This window comes from Bombina bombina, chromosome 1 (genome assembly GCF_027579735.1).
Source record: "Bombina bombina isolate aBomBom1 chromosome 1, aBomBom1.pri, whole genome shotgun sequence".
Classification (NCBI taxonomy): domain Eukaryota; kingdom Metazoa; phylum Chordata; class Amphibia; order Anura; family Bombinatoridae; genus Bombina; species Bombina bombina.
In genome coordinates this window covers 1444503457-1444516704 of record NC_069499.1, presented here as the reverse complement: position 1 = coordinate 1444516704, position 13248 = coordinate 1444503457, and the positions used below count along the sequence as shown (strand labels likewise).

Genomic DNA, 13248 nt, shown 5'->3' with positions numbered 1-13248 from the left:
ATCCAATATGTTGGAAAAATGACCAGAGAGGTCAATGTGAGGGTTAGGGAACATGTCAATGATGTGAAAAATTATTGCAAGGATTCTACAGTAGCTAGGCACTTTAATCTTATACATTTCACCTATGAAATCAAATTCAAGGTAAAAATTATTGATGTAGCAAAGGTCCCTTTAAGAGGGGGCAATAAGTATAAGATTTTGGACAAAAAAGAGTTATACTGGATTTACCAGTTAAAAACTAGAACTCCTAATGGTCTTAACTTGGAATGGGATATCAGTTATTTTGTATAACTCTCAATTATCATTATTTTCTGTATAGTTGATAATAAGTCAGCCATCAAGCTAAAATAAAATAAAACAAAATAAAATAAAATCCAGCAATCAGAAAAATTTGTGGCCGTGTACGTATATATGCACACATGTATGTATATATATGTGTGCGTATATATTTATACAGGTTAATAATTGTTTGGACAAATATATGTATTTGAGGGTCTGAAATGTATGCATATTTACATATTTACATGTTTTTGTATGTCTTTCAATTATCAGTAACAAATTAATAATAACAATGATAACATGATTCAACCGTTTATAATAATATGATCTGAATCACCTCTTTATGCTTGGTTAGCTACCGTAATAGGCATAGTTACAAACTTTTGTAATAAGTGTTTAGAGTGAATATTCTATAAACATATAAACATATGTACATATTTTTCCTTCCTTGATAAGGGTAACATGAGAGATTAAGACAGTGCAAACTGTAGCATATTTTATGATTAAGTATCCTTTTAATGTTTACTGTGTATAATGATTATGACATTGAAGGGTTAAAATATGTACCTGTCCACGGCCTGCCTATAAGAAGGCTGTGGTTAGAACACCTGTTGTCTCTGATGAAGCGCCACTAGGGGGCGTGAAACGCGTCAGACGTTTAGTCCATGATGTACCTGTGTGCCTGAAATATTGCTCAATAAAGCGTATTATTTTATCACTACTATGTGCTGCCAGACCCTCTTTTCTTTTCGGAACAGGAGCCATTTGGTCCTTGTTAAATAGACCACATAGACTAAATTTTAAACGTCCAGTACATAGCAAAAATTACATAAAAGCATTCAGACCTAAATCAATATTTAATCCTTTTGGGGATAAGGTTTCCAATTCATGGATCCAGAAGGTGTCTCTTTGGCCTAAGGTTCTCAACCTATTGGAGTGTTTATTGGGTGGAACACCTTCAATGATTTTTATTCTTAGACAATCTGATTTGGAAACAAATAGGCAATAGGGGAGCGCTAAGGTAATCCCTTGGGAGGGATAATAAGCTATTTATCCCCCCCAAGGGATTACCTTAGTGCTAGCTTATTATCCCCCCCAAGGGATTACCTTAGCGCTCGCCTATTGCCTATTTGTTTCTTTTTTTTAATATCTGGTTGGGAGATCTTGCTATTTTGGAGGAGTTTGTGTGGTAGCTTTTAGGCACTGGAAATATTTATCCACAATCTGAATTGGACCCATGTTTCATTTTAAAATGATAGGATACACTGTGTGTGTCTAGTTTGTGAGTGATGTTATATTTATGTTCACTGAATCTTTTCCACATTGTTCTCTTGGTGCGCCCTATATACATTAATTTACAATTGCAAATTAACATATAGACTACATACGTAGAGCTACACGTGAATTTGCTATAGATGGTATATTCTTTGTCATTATTTGAATTATGAAAATTCTCTTGTTGACAAATGTGGGAACACATCCCACAGGGTGGAACACCACATTTTCTGGTACCTCTAAAGTTACCCAACCAGTTACTAATATGGATGGCATTAGGAGGGCGGTGAGTAATGGATCTAAGTTTAGAAGGGGCTAACATATTTTTAAGGTCTCTATTCCTTTTATAGGTGAATATAGGTATATCTGGTAACGTGCCCCACAATATTGGGTCTGCTTTCAGTATACCCCAATGAGATTTGAGTATTCATTCTATAGACTTGTTACCTTGATTATAGGTGGTCATAAATCTAATGTTGTCGTCTTTAGTAGTCTTGTTAGATGGCAATAGTTTCAGCATATTGTATTTATTCATATGATGTACTTGTTTCTTCACATTTTCTAAAAGTTCTTTGTCATAGCCCTTCTCTCAGAACCTGTCATCTAATAGTGTGGATTCCCTTTCATAGTCTGATTGGTGTATGCAGTTCCTTTTGATACACTGGTATTGACCCAGTGGTACATTGCAAGAGATGGCCAATTCTGGCGTTTAGAAGCCCGTTTCTATCTGTTGCTTTTCTAAATAAATTTAACCGCAACTTTGTTGTTGGTAGCATTGAAAAGAGTTAAATACAGAAAGTCTATATGTTCTTTGTGGGTATTATGAGTGAATTTAAGATTCATGTTGTTACTATTTATGTGGTCTATGAAATCAGTAATCATTAGTTAGTCCCCTTTCCAGATGATGATTACATGTTCAAAAGAGCCCATGTAAATATTTGCATAAGAGGGTACAAAAATCGTACCTATTGCAGTCCCATGTGCCTGTAAGAAGAAAGTTAGTTCAAATTCGAAATAATTGTGATTCAGTATAAATTTAATACAACAAGAATTTGAGTTGTTCTGGGGCCATATCTCCAGATCCAAGGCTGTCCTTGATAGCGTTTATAACAAGGTGATGGGGGATACAAGTGTAGAGAGCGGCCACATCACATGTGAGCCATACATAATCTTCACTCCAATCTATTCCTTCAAATGCATTGATCACGTGAGTGGTATCTCTAATTTAGGAGGGAATATTTTTAACCACCGATTGTAAGAAGAAGTCTATGTATGTGGATAAATTGCTAGTGAGAGAATTAATACCAGAAATTATGGGCCTCCCAGGTGGATATATGAGGGACTTATGGACTTTAGTTAAGTGATAAAACATGGGAATACTGGGATGAGGTTCTAAAAGGAAATTAAATTCATCTTTTGTAAAGACATTGTCAGATTTAGCAACTCTCAAAATCCACCCGGGAAGCCCATCATTTCTGGTATTAATTCTCTCACTAGCAATTTATCCACATACATAGACTTCTTCTTACAACTGGTGTTTAAAAATATGCCCTCCTATATTAGAGATACCACTCACGTGATCAATACATTTGAAGGAATAGATTGGAGTGAAGATTATGTATGGCTCACATGTGATGGGGCTGCTCTCTACACTTCTATCCCCCATCACCTTGGTATCAACGCTATCAGGGACAGCCTTGGATCTGGAGATATGGCCCCAGAACAACTCAAATTCTTGTTGTCCAGTATTAAATTTATACTGGATCACAATTATTTCAAATTTGAACAAACTTTCTTCTTACAGACACACGGGACTGCAATGGGTACAACTTTTGCACCCTCTTATGCAAATATTTACATGGGCTCTTTTGAACATCATCGCATCTGGCATAACAACCATTTTTTACGTAACATAATACATTATCATTGCTACATTGATGATGTAAAAATCATCTGGAAAGGAGACAAAGTAATGATTACTGATTTTATAGACAACATAAATAGCAACAACATGAATCTTCTTAAATTCACTCATAATACCCACAAAGAACATATAAACTTTCTGAATTTAACTCTTTTCAATGCTGTCAACAACAAAGTTGCTGTTAACATTTTTAAAGAAGCAACAGATAGAAACGGGCTTCAAAACGCCATAAGTGGCCATCTCTCGAGATGGAAACGCAATATACCACTGGGTCAATACCAGCCTATCAAAAGAAACTACACACACTAATCAGACTATGAAAGGGAATCCACACTAATAGATGACAGGTTCCGAGAGAAGGGCTATGACAAAGAACTTTTAGAAAATTTGAAGAAACAAGTACATCATATGAATAGATACAATATGCTGAAACCATTACCATCTAACAAGACTACTAAAGATGACAACATTAGATTTATCACCACCTATAATCAAGGTAGCAAGTCTATAGAATGAATACTCAACTCTCATTGGGGTATACTGAAAGCAGACCCAATATTGGGGGGCACATTACCAGATATACCTATTATCACCTATAACAAGAATTGAGACTTTAAAAATATTTTAGCCCCTTCTAAACTTAGATCCATTAGTCATTGCCCTCCTAATGCCATCAATACCAGTAACTGGTTGGGTACCTTAAGAGGTACCAGAAAATGTGGTGTTCCACACTGTGGGATGTGTTCCCACATTTGTTAACAAGAGAATTTTCATAATTCAAATAATGACAAAGAATATACCATCCATAGTAAATTCACGTGTAGCTCTACGTATGTAGTCTATATGTTAAGTTGCAATTGTAATTTGATGTATATAGGGCGAACCAAGAGAACAATGTGGAAAAGATTCAGCTAACATAAATATAACATCACTCACAAACTAGACACACGCAGTGTATCCTATCATTTTAAAATGAAACATGGGTCCAATCCAGATTGTCTCAGAATAAAAATCATTGAAGGTGTTCCACCTAATAAACACTCCAATTGTAAACCTTATCCCCAAAATGATTAAATATTGATTTAGATCTGAATGCTTTTATGTATTTTTTTCTATGTACTGGGAGTTTCATATTTAGTCTATGGGTGTACTCATATATATATATATATATATATATATATATATATATATATATATATATATATATATATATATATGTTTTTCTCCACTTATATCTGGATGCTCATATTGTGGAATAGCTGGTTATTTATTAAGATTTGCTTGTTTAGTTATCAACTTTTTATATATAGAATAATTAGATAGCTTCATAAATTTTAATGTTTTTTTAACTTTTTTGAATATGATTCACCTTTATTTTCTGGTTAGGTTGGTCCTTTATTTACTCAAAGCCTACCGGCTTTTCCATATACTTCTCCGATATAACCTTTTGATTTTATAGCATCTAAAATCATCTATGTCCAATCAGATTTTGTCTTGGTCTACATATGGCCACACCTCATTGTAACTGTATTCACCCCTCTTGAGAAAGTTCTAACGTTATAGGATGAAACGCGTCGAGGTCATCAATGCTCTGACGTCACGGAAGTCCCTTCACACTCCAGGCCTGATGGAGAGCCACAAGTTTTTTTGCACAGAGCTCGGTTGCGGCTCTGAGAAATGATAACATCCAGCCTGGGCGTTCCTTGGATTCATTGACTCGGAGCATCTCTCTACATACATATATGTCTGATTTCTCTTGTAAGGTGTATCCAGTCCACGGATCATCCATTACTTGTGGGATATTCTCATTCCCAACAGGAAGTTGCAAGAGGACACCCACAGCAGAGCTGTAATATAGCTCCTCCCCTAACTGTCATAGCCAGTCATTCTCTTGCAACTCTCAACAAGCTAGGATGTTGTAGGAGAGAGTGGTTAAATATAGTTAGTTTATTTTCTTCAATCAAAAGTTTGTTATTTTTAAATAGTACCGGAGTTGTGCTATTTTATCTCAGGCAGTAAATAGAAGAAGAATCTGCCTGAGGTTTCTATGATCTTAGCAGGTTGTAACTAAGATCCATTGCTATTCTCACATATGTCTGAGGGGATTACACAGATGAGGTAACTTCAGCGAGAGAATGGCGTGCAGTTTATTCTGCTATCAGGTATGTGCAGTTATAATTTTTTCTAGAGATGGAAAACACTAGAAAATGCTGCTGATACCGGATTAATGTAAGTTAAGCCTGAATACAGTGATTTAATAACGACTGGTATCATGCTTACTCCCAGGTGTAATACCCTTATGATATTGCAATATAAACGTTTGCTGGCATGTTTAATCGTTTTTATATATGCATTGGTGATAAAACTTTATTGGGGCCTAGTTTTTTCCACATGGCTGGCTTAAATTTTGACTAGAAACAGTTTTTCTGAGGCTTTCCACTGTTATAGTATAAAAGTTACAGTTGGTGCAGTTAAAATTACAAACTGTGACATCCAGCTTCCCTCAGGAGTCCCCTGTATGCTATAGGACATCTCTAAAGGGCTCAAAGTCTTTCCAAAGTCCTTTATTGGGGAAGGTAGGACCACAGCTTGCTGTGGCAGTTGGTTGTGACTGTTTTAAAAAAAAAAAAAAAAAAAAAGTCTATTTAGTTTTTTTGATCCGTTTTTTTGAACTAAGGGGTTAATCATCCATTTGCAAGTGGATGCAATGCTCTGCTAGCCTATTACATACACTGTAAAAATTTCGTTTGATTTACTGCATTTTTTCACTGTTTTTCAAATTCTGACAATATTTGTTTCTCTTAAAGGCACAGTACCGTTTTTTATATTTGCTTGTTAACTTGATTTAAAGTGTTTTCCAAGGTTGCTAGTCTCATTGCTAGTCTGTATAAACATGTCTGACATAGAAGAAACTCCTTGTTCATTATGTTTAAAAGCCATGGTGGAACCCCCTCTTAGAATGTGTACCAAATGTACTGATTTCATTTTATGCAATAAAGATCATATTCTGTTTTTAAAAAAAATTATCACCAGAGGAATCTGACGAGGGGAAAGTTATGCCGACTAACTCTCCCCACGTGTCAGACCCTTTGACTCCCGCCATAGGGACTCACGCTCAAATGGCGCCAAGTACATCTAGGGCGCCCATAGCGTTTACTTTACAAGACATGGCGACAGTCATGGATAATACACTGTCAGCGGTATTAGCCAGACTACCTGAACTTAGAGGTTAGCGAGATAGCTCTGGGGTGAGACAAAATGCAGAGCATACTGATGCTTTAAGAACCATGTCTGATACTGCCTCACAATATGCAGAAGCTGAGGAAGGAGAGCTTCAGTCAGTGGGTGATGTTAATGACTCAGGAAAGATACCTGATTCTAATATTTCTACATTTAAATTTAAGCTTGAACACCTCTGCGTGTTACTTAGGGAGGTTTTAGCTGCTCTGAAAGACTGTGATACCATTGCAGTGCCAGAGAAATTTTGTAGACTGGATAAATGCTTTGCAGTGCCGGTGTGTACTGATGTTTTTCCAATACCTAAAAGGTTTACAGAAATTATTAATAAGGAATGGGATAGACCAGGTGTGCCGTTCTCTTCCCCTCCTATTTTTAGAAAAATGTTTTCCAATAGACGCCACCACACGGGACTTATGGCAGACAGTCCCTAAGGTGGAGGGAGCAGTTTCTACTCTAGCAAAGCATACTACTATCCCTGTCGAGGACAGTTGTGCTTTTTTAGAGCCAATGGATAAAAAATTAGAAGGTTACCTTAAGAAAATATTTATTCAACAAGGTTTTATCCTACAGCCCATTGCATGCATTGCCCCTGTCACTGCTGCTGCGGCGTACTGGTTTGAGTCTCTGGAAGAGGCTTTACAGGTAGAGACTCCATTGGATGACATACTTGGCAAACTTAGAGCACTTAAGCTAGCCAATTATTTTATTTCTGATGCCATTGTTCATTTGAATAAACTAACGGCTAAGAATTCTGGTTTTGCTATACAGGCGCGCAGAGCGCTATGGCTTAAATCACGGTCAGCTGACGTGACTTTAAAATCTAAGCTACTTAACATTCCCTTCAAGGGGCAGACCCTATTCGGGCCTGGTTTGAAGGAGATTATTGCTGATCTCACGGGAGGAAAAGGTTGTGCCCTTCCTCAGGACAGGTCCAAATCTAGGGCCAAACAGTCTAATTTTCGTGCCTTTCGAAACTTCAAGGCAGGTGCGGCATCAACTTCCTCTAATAATAAACAAGAGGGAACTTTTGCTCAATCCAAGACGGTCTGGAGACCAAACCAGACCTGGAAAAAAGGTAAGCAGGTCAAAAAGCCTGCTGCTGCCTCTAAGACAGCATGAAGGAACGACCCCCTATCCGGTAACGGATCTAGTAGCGGGCAGACTTTCACTCTTCGTCCAGGCGTGGGCAAGAGATGTTCAGGATCCCTGGGCGTTGGAAATTATATCCCAGGGATATCTTCTGGTCTTCAAAGCTTCCCCCCCAAAAGGGAGATTTCACCTTTCACAATTATCTGCAAACCAGATAAAGAGTGAGGCATTCTTACACTGTGTACGGGACCTCCTAGTTATGGGAGTGATCCATCCAGTTCCAAAGGAGAAACAGGAACAGGGTTTTTACTCAAATCTGTCTGTGGTTCCCAAAAAAGAGGGAACCTTCAGACCGATTTTGGATCTAAAGATCTTAAACAAATTCCTCAAAGTTCCATCGTTCAAGATGGAAACTATTCGTACCATCCTACCACTGATCCAGGAGGGTCAATATATGACTACAGTGGATCTAAAGGATGCTTATCTTCACATTCCGATACACAAAGATCATCATCTGTTTCTCAGGTTTGCCTTTCAAGACAGGCATTACCAGTTGTAGCTCTTCCCTTTGGATTAGCTACAGCCCCAAGAATCTTTACAAAGGTTCTAGGGTCGCTTTTGGCGGTCCTAAGGCCGCGGGGCATAGCAGTAGCCCCTTATTTAGACGACATCCTGATACAGGCGTCAAACTTCCAAATTGCCAAGTCTCATACGGACGTAGTACTGGCATTTCTGAGGTCGCATGGGTGGAAAGTGAACGAGGAAAAGTGTTCTCTATCCCCACTCACAAGAGTTTCCTTTCTAGGGACTCTGATAGATTCTGTAGAAATGAAAATTTACCTTGACGGAGTCCAGGTTATCAAAGCTTCTAAATTCCTGTCGGGTTCTTCATTCCATTCCGCGCCCTTTGGTGGCTCAGTGTATGGAAGTAATAGGCTTAATGGTAGCGGCAATGGACATAGTGCCGTTTGCACGATTACATCTCAGACCGCTGCAACTATGCAGGCTCAGTCAGTGGAGCGGGGATTACACAGATTTGGCTCCTCAACTGAATCTGGACCAAGAGACCAGGGATCCTCTTCCCTGGTGGCTATCTCGGGTCCATCTGTCCAAAGGTATGACCTTCGCAGGCCAGATTGGACTATTGTAACAACAAATGCCAGCCTTCTAGGTTGGGGTGCAGTCTGGAACTCCCTGAAGGCTCAGGGATCGTGGACTCAGGAGGAGTCTCTCCTTCCAATAAATATTCTGGATCTAAGAGCGATATTCAAGGCTCTTCAGGTTTGGCCTCAGTTAGCAACTCTGAGGTACATCAGATTTCAGTCGGTCAACATAACGACTGTAGCTTACATCAACCATCGAGGGGGAACAAGAAGTTCCCTAGAGATGTTAGAAGTTTCAAAAATAATTCACTGGGCAGAGATTCACTCTTGCCACCTATCAGCTATCCATATCCCAGGTGTAGAGCACTGGGAGGCGGATTTTCTAAGTCGTCAGACTTTTCATCCGGGAGAGTGGGAACTCCATCCGGAGGTATTTGCACAACTGATTCTCCGTTGGGGCAAACCAGAACTGGATCTCATGGTGTCTCGCCAGAACGCCAAGCTTCCGTGTTACGGATCCAGGTCCAGGGATCCCAAGGCGACACTGATAGATTCTCTAGCAGCGCCCTGGTCTTCAACCTGGCTTATGTGTTTCCACCGTTTCCTCTGCTCCCTCGACTGATTGCCAAGATCAAGCAGGAGAGAGCATCAGTGATTCTGATAGCACCTGCATGGCCACGCAGGACCTGGTATGCAGATCTAGTGGACATGTCATCCTTTCCACCATGGTCTCTGCCTCTGAGACAGGACCTTCTACTTCAGGGTCCTTTCAACCATCCAAATCTAATTTCTCTGAGGCTGACTGCCTGGAGATTGAATGCTTGATTTTATCAAAGCATGGCTTCTCCGAGTCAGTTATTGATACCTTAATACAGGCACAAAAGCCTGTCACCAGGAAAATTTACCATAAAGTATGGCGTAGATATCTTTATTGGTGTGAATCCAAGGGTTACTCATGGAGTAAGGTCAGGATTCCTAGGATTTTATCTTTTCTCCAAGAAGGTTTGGAAAAAGGATTGTCAGCTAGTTTCTTAAAGGGACAGATTTTTGCTCTGTCTATTCTTTTGCACTAGCGTCTGGCAGATGTTCCAGACGTTCAGGCATTTTGTCAGGCTTTAGTTTGAATCAAGCCTGTGTTTAAACCTGTTGCTCCACCATGGAGCTTAAACTTGGTTCTTAAGGTTCTTCAAGGAGTTCCGTTTGAACCTCTTCATTCCATAGATATCAAACTTTTATCTTGGAAAGTTCTTTTTTTTTTTTTTTTTTTTTTGGTAGCTATTTCCTCGGCTCGTAGAGTCTCTGAGCTATCTGCCTTACAATGTGATTCTCCTTATCTGATTTTTCATACGGATAAGGTAGTTCTGCATACCAAACCTGGGTTCTTACCTAAGGTGGTATCTAACAAAAATATCAATCAAGAGATTGTGGTTCCATCCTTGTGTTACACAATCTGGACGTGGTCTGTGCTTTAAAGTTTTACTTACAAGCTACTAAAGATTTTCGTCAAACATCTGCTTTGTTTTGTTGTCTACTCTGGACAGAGGAGAGGTCAAAAGGCTTTGGCAACCTCTTTTTCTTTTTGGCTAAGAAGCTTAATCCGCTTAGCCTATGAGACTGCTGGACAGCAGCCTCCTGAAAGGATTACAGCTCATTCCACTAGAGCTGTGGCTTCCACTTGGGCCTTTAAAAATGAGGCTTCTGTTGAACAGATTTGCAAAGCGGCGACTTGGTCTTCGCTTCATACTTTTTCAAAATTTTACAAATTTGATACTTTTGCTTCTTCGGAGGCTATATTTGGGAGAAAGGTTTTACAGGCAGTGGTTCCTTCCATTTAAGTTCCTGCCTTGTCCCTCCCTTCATCCGTGTACTTTAGCTTTGGTATTGGTATCCCACAAGTAATGGATGATCCGTGGACTGGATACACCTTACAAGAGAAAACACAATTTATGCTTACCTGATAAATTTATTTCTCTTGTGGTGTATCCAGTCCACGGCCCGCCCTGTCATTTTAAGGCAGGTAATTTTTAAATTTAAACTACAGTAACCACTACACCCTATGGTTCCTCCTTTCTCGGCTTGTTTTCGAATGACTGGCTATGACAGTTAGGGGAGGAGCTATATTACAGCTCTGCTGTGGGTGTCCTCTTGCAACTTCCTGTTGGGAATGAGAATATCCCACAAGTAATGGATGATCCGTGGACTGGATACACCACAAGAGAAATAAATTTATCAGGTAAGCATAAATTGTCTGTATTATTAAAAAAAAACTTTTACTCTTAGATTGGATGTGCTGTGTTTCTCTCTTCCAGCTACATTCTGATTTAAAGCTTTGAAAACAAAACAAATCTAGTAGATTTAAAAATAGATATAGGAAAAGGTACAAAAGAGAAAGTAGGAAGAACTATCATGCATAATTTACAAAACCACATTATAGCTTTTAATGGTGCAGGCTCTTATACCATAATATTTAATAATATCAAAAAAGATAGTAGCAGTGGAGGCAAAGTTGGAAGTCTGAAATACAAGATGTGATGTCCTGAAGGAAAGTATTGAGGAAAATCCTCTTAAATTGTATATACTATTTGCAGAAATGTCCTGCTCTTTCTGATACTTGATTGATGTCCATATAAACATAGCCATAGATTAGGCAATACATTTATGCGGTGCTGCTTAAGAAGGCCGAATGCCATTTTGGCAGTGAAACAACACTCAAGGATAGCATAGATCCAATTTCTTACCACACTGAGGTGTTACGGCTTTAGTGGGGCATTATATTGTCAGGTTGATGCTAGACTTCAGGTTGTTTTGCCTTTTATATGGTTTTGGTCACAAGTTTGTTATTGATTGTAAAAACAACTCAGTTACTTAACCATATTTTATTGTAATCTTGTGTGCATCTTTATTTATTAAGTGTCTTTCAATTTTGTGGTTTGTGTACTAGAAGCTATTCATGAGACACCTAACACTACCTGAGATTTATTCATTTATTTAATTAATAAACACATTTTGTTTCAAGGGACAGTTTAGTAAAAAATAAATGTTCATGACTCAGCTAGAACATGTAATTTTTAACTACTTTCCAATTAACTTTTATCAGCAATTTTGTTTCGTTGTCTTGATAATGTTAGTTGAAAGCTAAACCTAGGAGGCTCATATGCAAATTTCTTAGCTCTTAAAAGGCTGCCTCTTATCTGAATGCATTTTGTAAATTTTTCACAGTTAGATGGCATTAGTTCATGTGTGCAATATAGATAACATTGTGCTCACGTATGTGGAGTTACCTAGGAGTCAGCACTGATTGGCTCAAATGCAAGTCTGTCAAAAGAACTGAAATAAGGGGGCAGTCTGCATAGGCTTAGATAAAAAGTTATCACGGATATAAAAAGTATATTAATATAACTGTGTTGGTTATATAAAACTGGGGAATGGGTAACAAAGGGATTATCTATATTTTTAAAAATAAAAATGCTGGTGTAGGCTGTTCCTTTAATGAGTGCTGCATTACCTGTCTTTTTATCATGCATGTATTATCCATCAATGCTATTATCTTTTTTGGTATTATTAAAAAAGATTGATAAAAAGAGTTCCTTGGGACAGGTGCAGTATGATAGAAGTGCAAGAAGAGTCGCGCTGCTGAATCTGATGGCACGTGACAAATAACTGATAATAGTAATTATAAGACAGTGAGATAGAGATACTGGGGGTTAAAAGCTATATCTCAGTAGCAGAATAAAGCACAACTGGCTTGATAAAATAATTTTATATATATTTATTTTTGTAAACGTTAAAAATAATAGTATTAATAAAAAATGTAACATGATAAAAATAACCCATGATCTTTTTTAAACAATCTATTATATTGTTTAACCATTGCTATTTTTTATTACAGGTTCCTCTCTCAATCTGCACAGCTCCATGCCCAATAGGCCACAGAAAAGCTGCACAGAAAACACAAAAAATGTGCTGTTTTGACTGTTTACCCTGTTCTGAAGGAGAGATTGTCAACCCTTTAGGTTTGTAGTAGATTTGCCATAACAAATGCTTTAAAATGGGCTAGAACACATTTGAGAACACTGTTTAGCAAGAGTCACTACAAACTGAACCCTTTGGCTACAATTTTTGGCTTCAGACACACAAAAATGCAGAAGCAGCTATAATATGTGTTAATGTTGAAAATATGATTGTCCTCATTGATTTAACCCCTTAATGACCGCAGCACTTTTCCATTTTCTGTCCGTTTGGGACCAAGGCTATTTTTACATTTCTGCGGTGTTTGTGTTTAGCTGTAATTTTCCTCTTACTCATTTACTGTACCCACACATATTATATACCGTTTTT

The 13248-nt window shown here is 38.2% G+C and overlaps 1 protein-coding gene across 1 annotated transcript in view; it reads left to right on the top strand.

Moving 5' to 3' along the window:
• The window catches only part of LOC128643208 (extracellular calcium-sensing receptor-like), a 75503-nt gene that overhangs the window by 52078 nt on the left and 10177 nt on the right, over positions 1-13248 (top strand). Inside the window, exon 4 of the mRNA XM_053696195.1 lies at positions 12800-12923. Within this exon, the coding sequence (XP_053552170.1) occupies positions 12800-12923 (124 nt within the window). The remainder of the gene's footprint in view (positions 1-12799; positions 12924-13248) is intronic.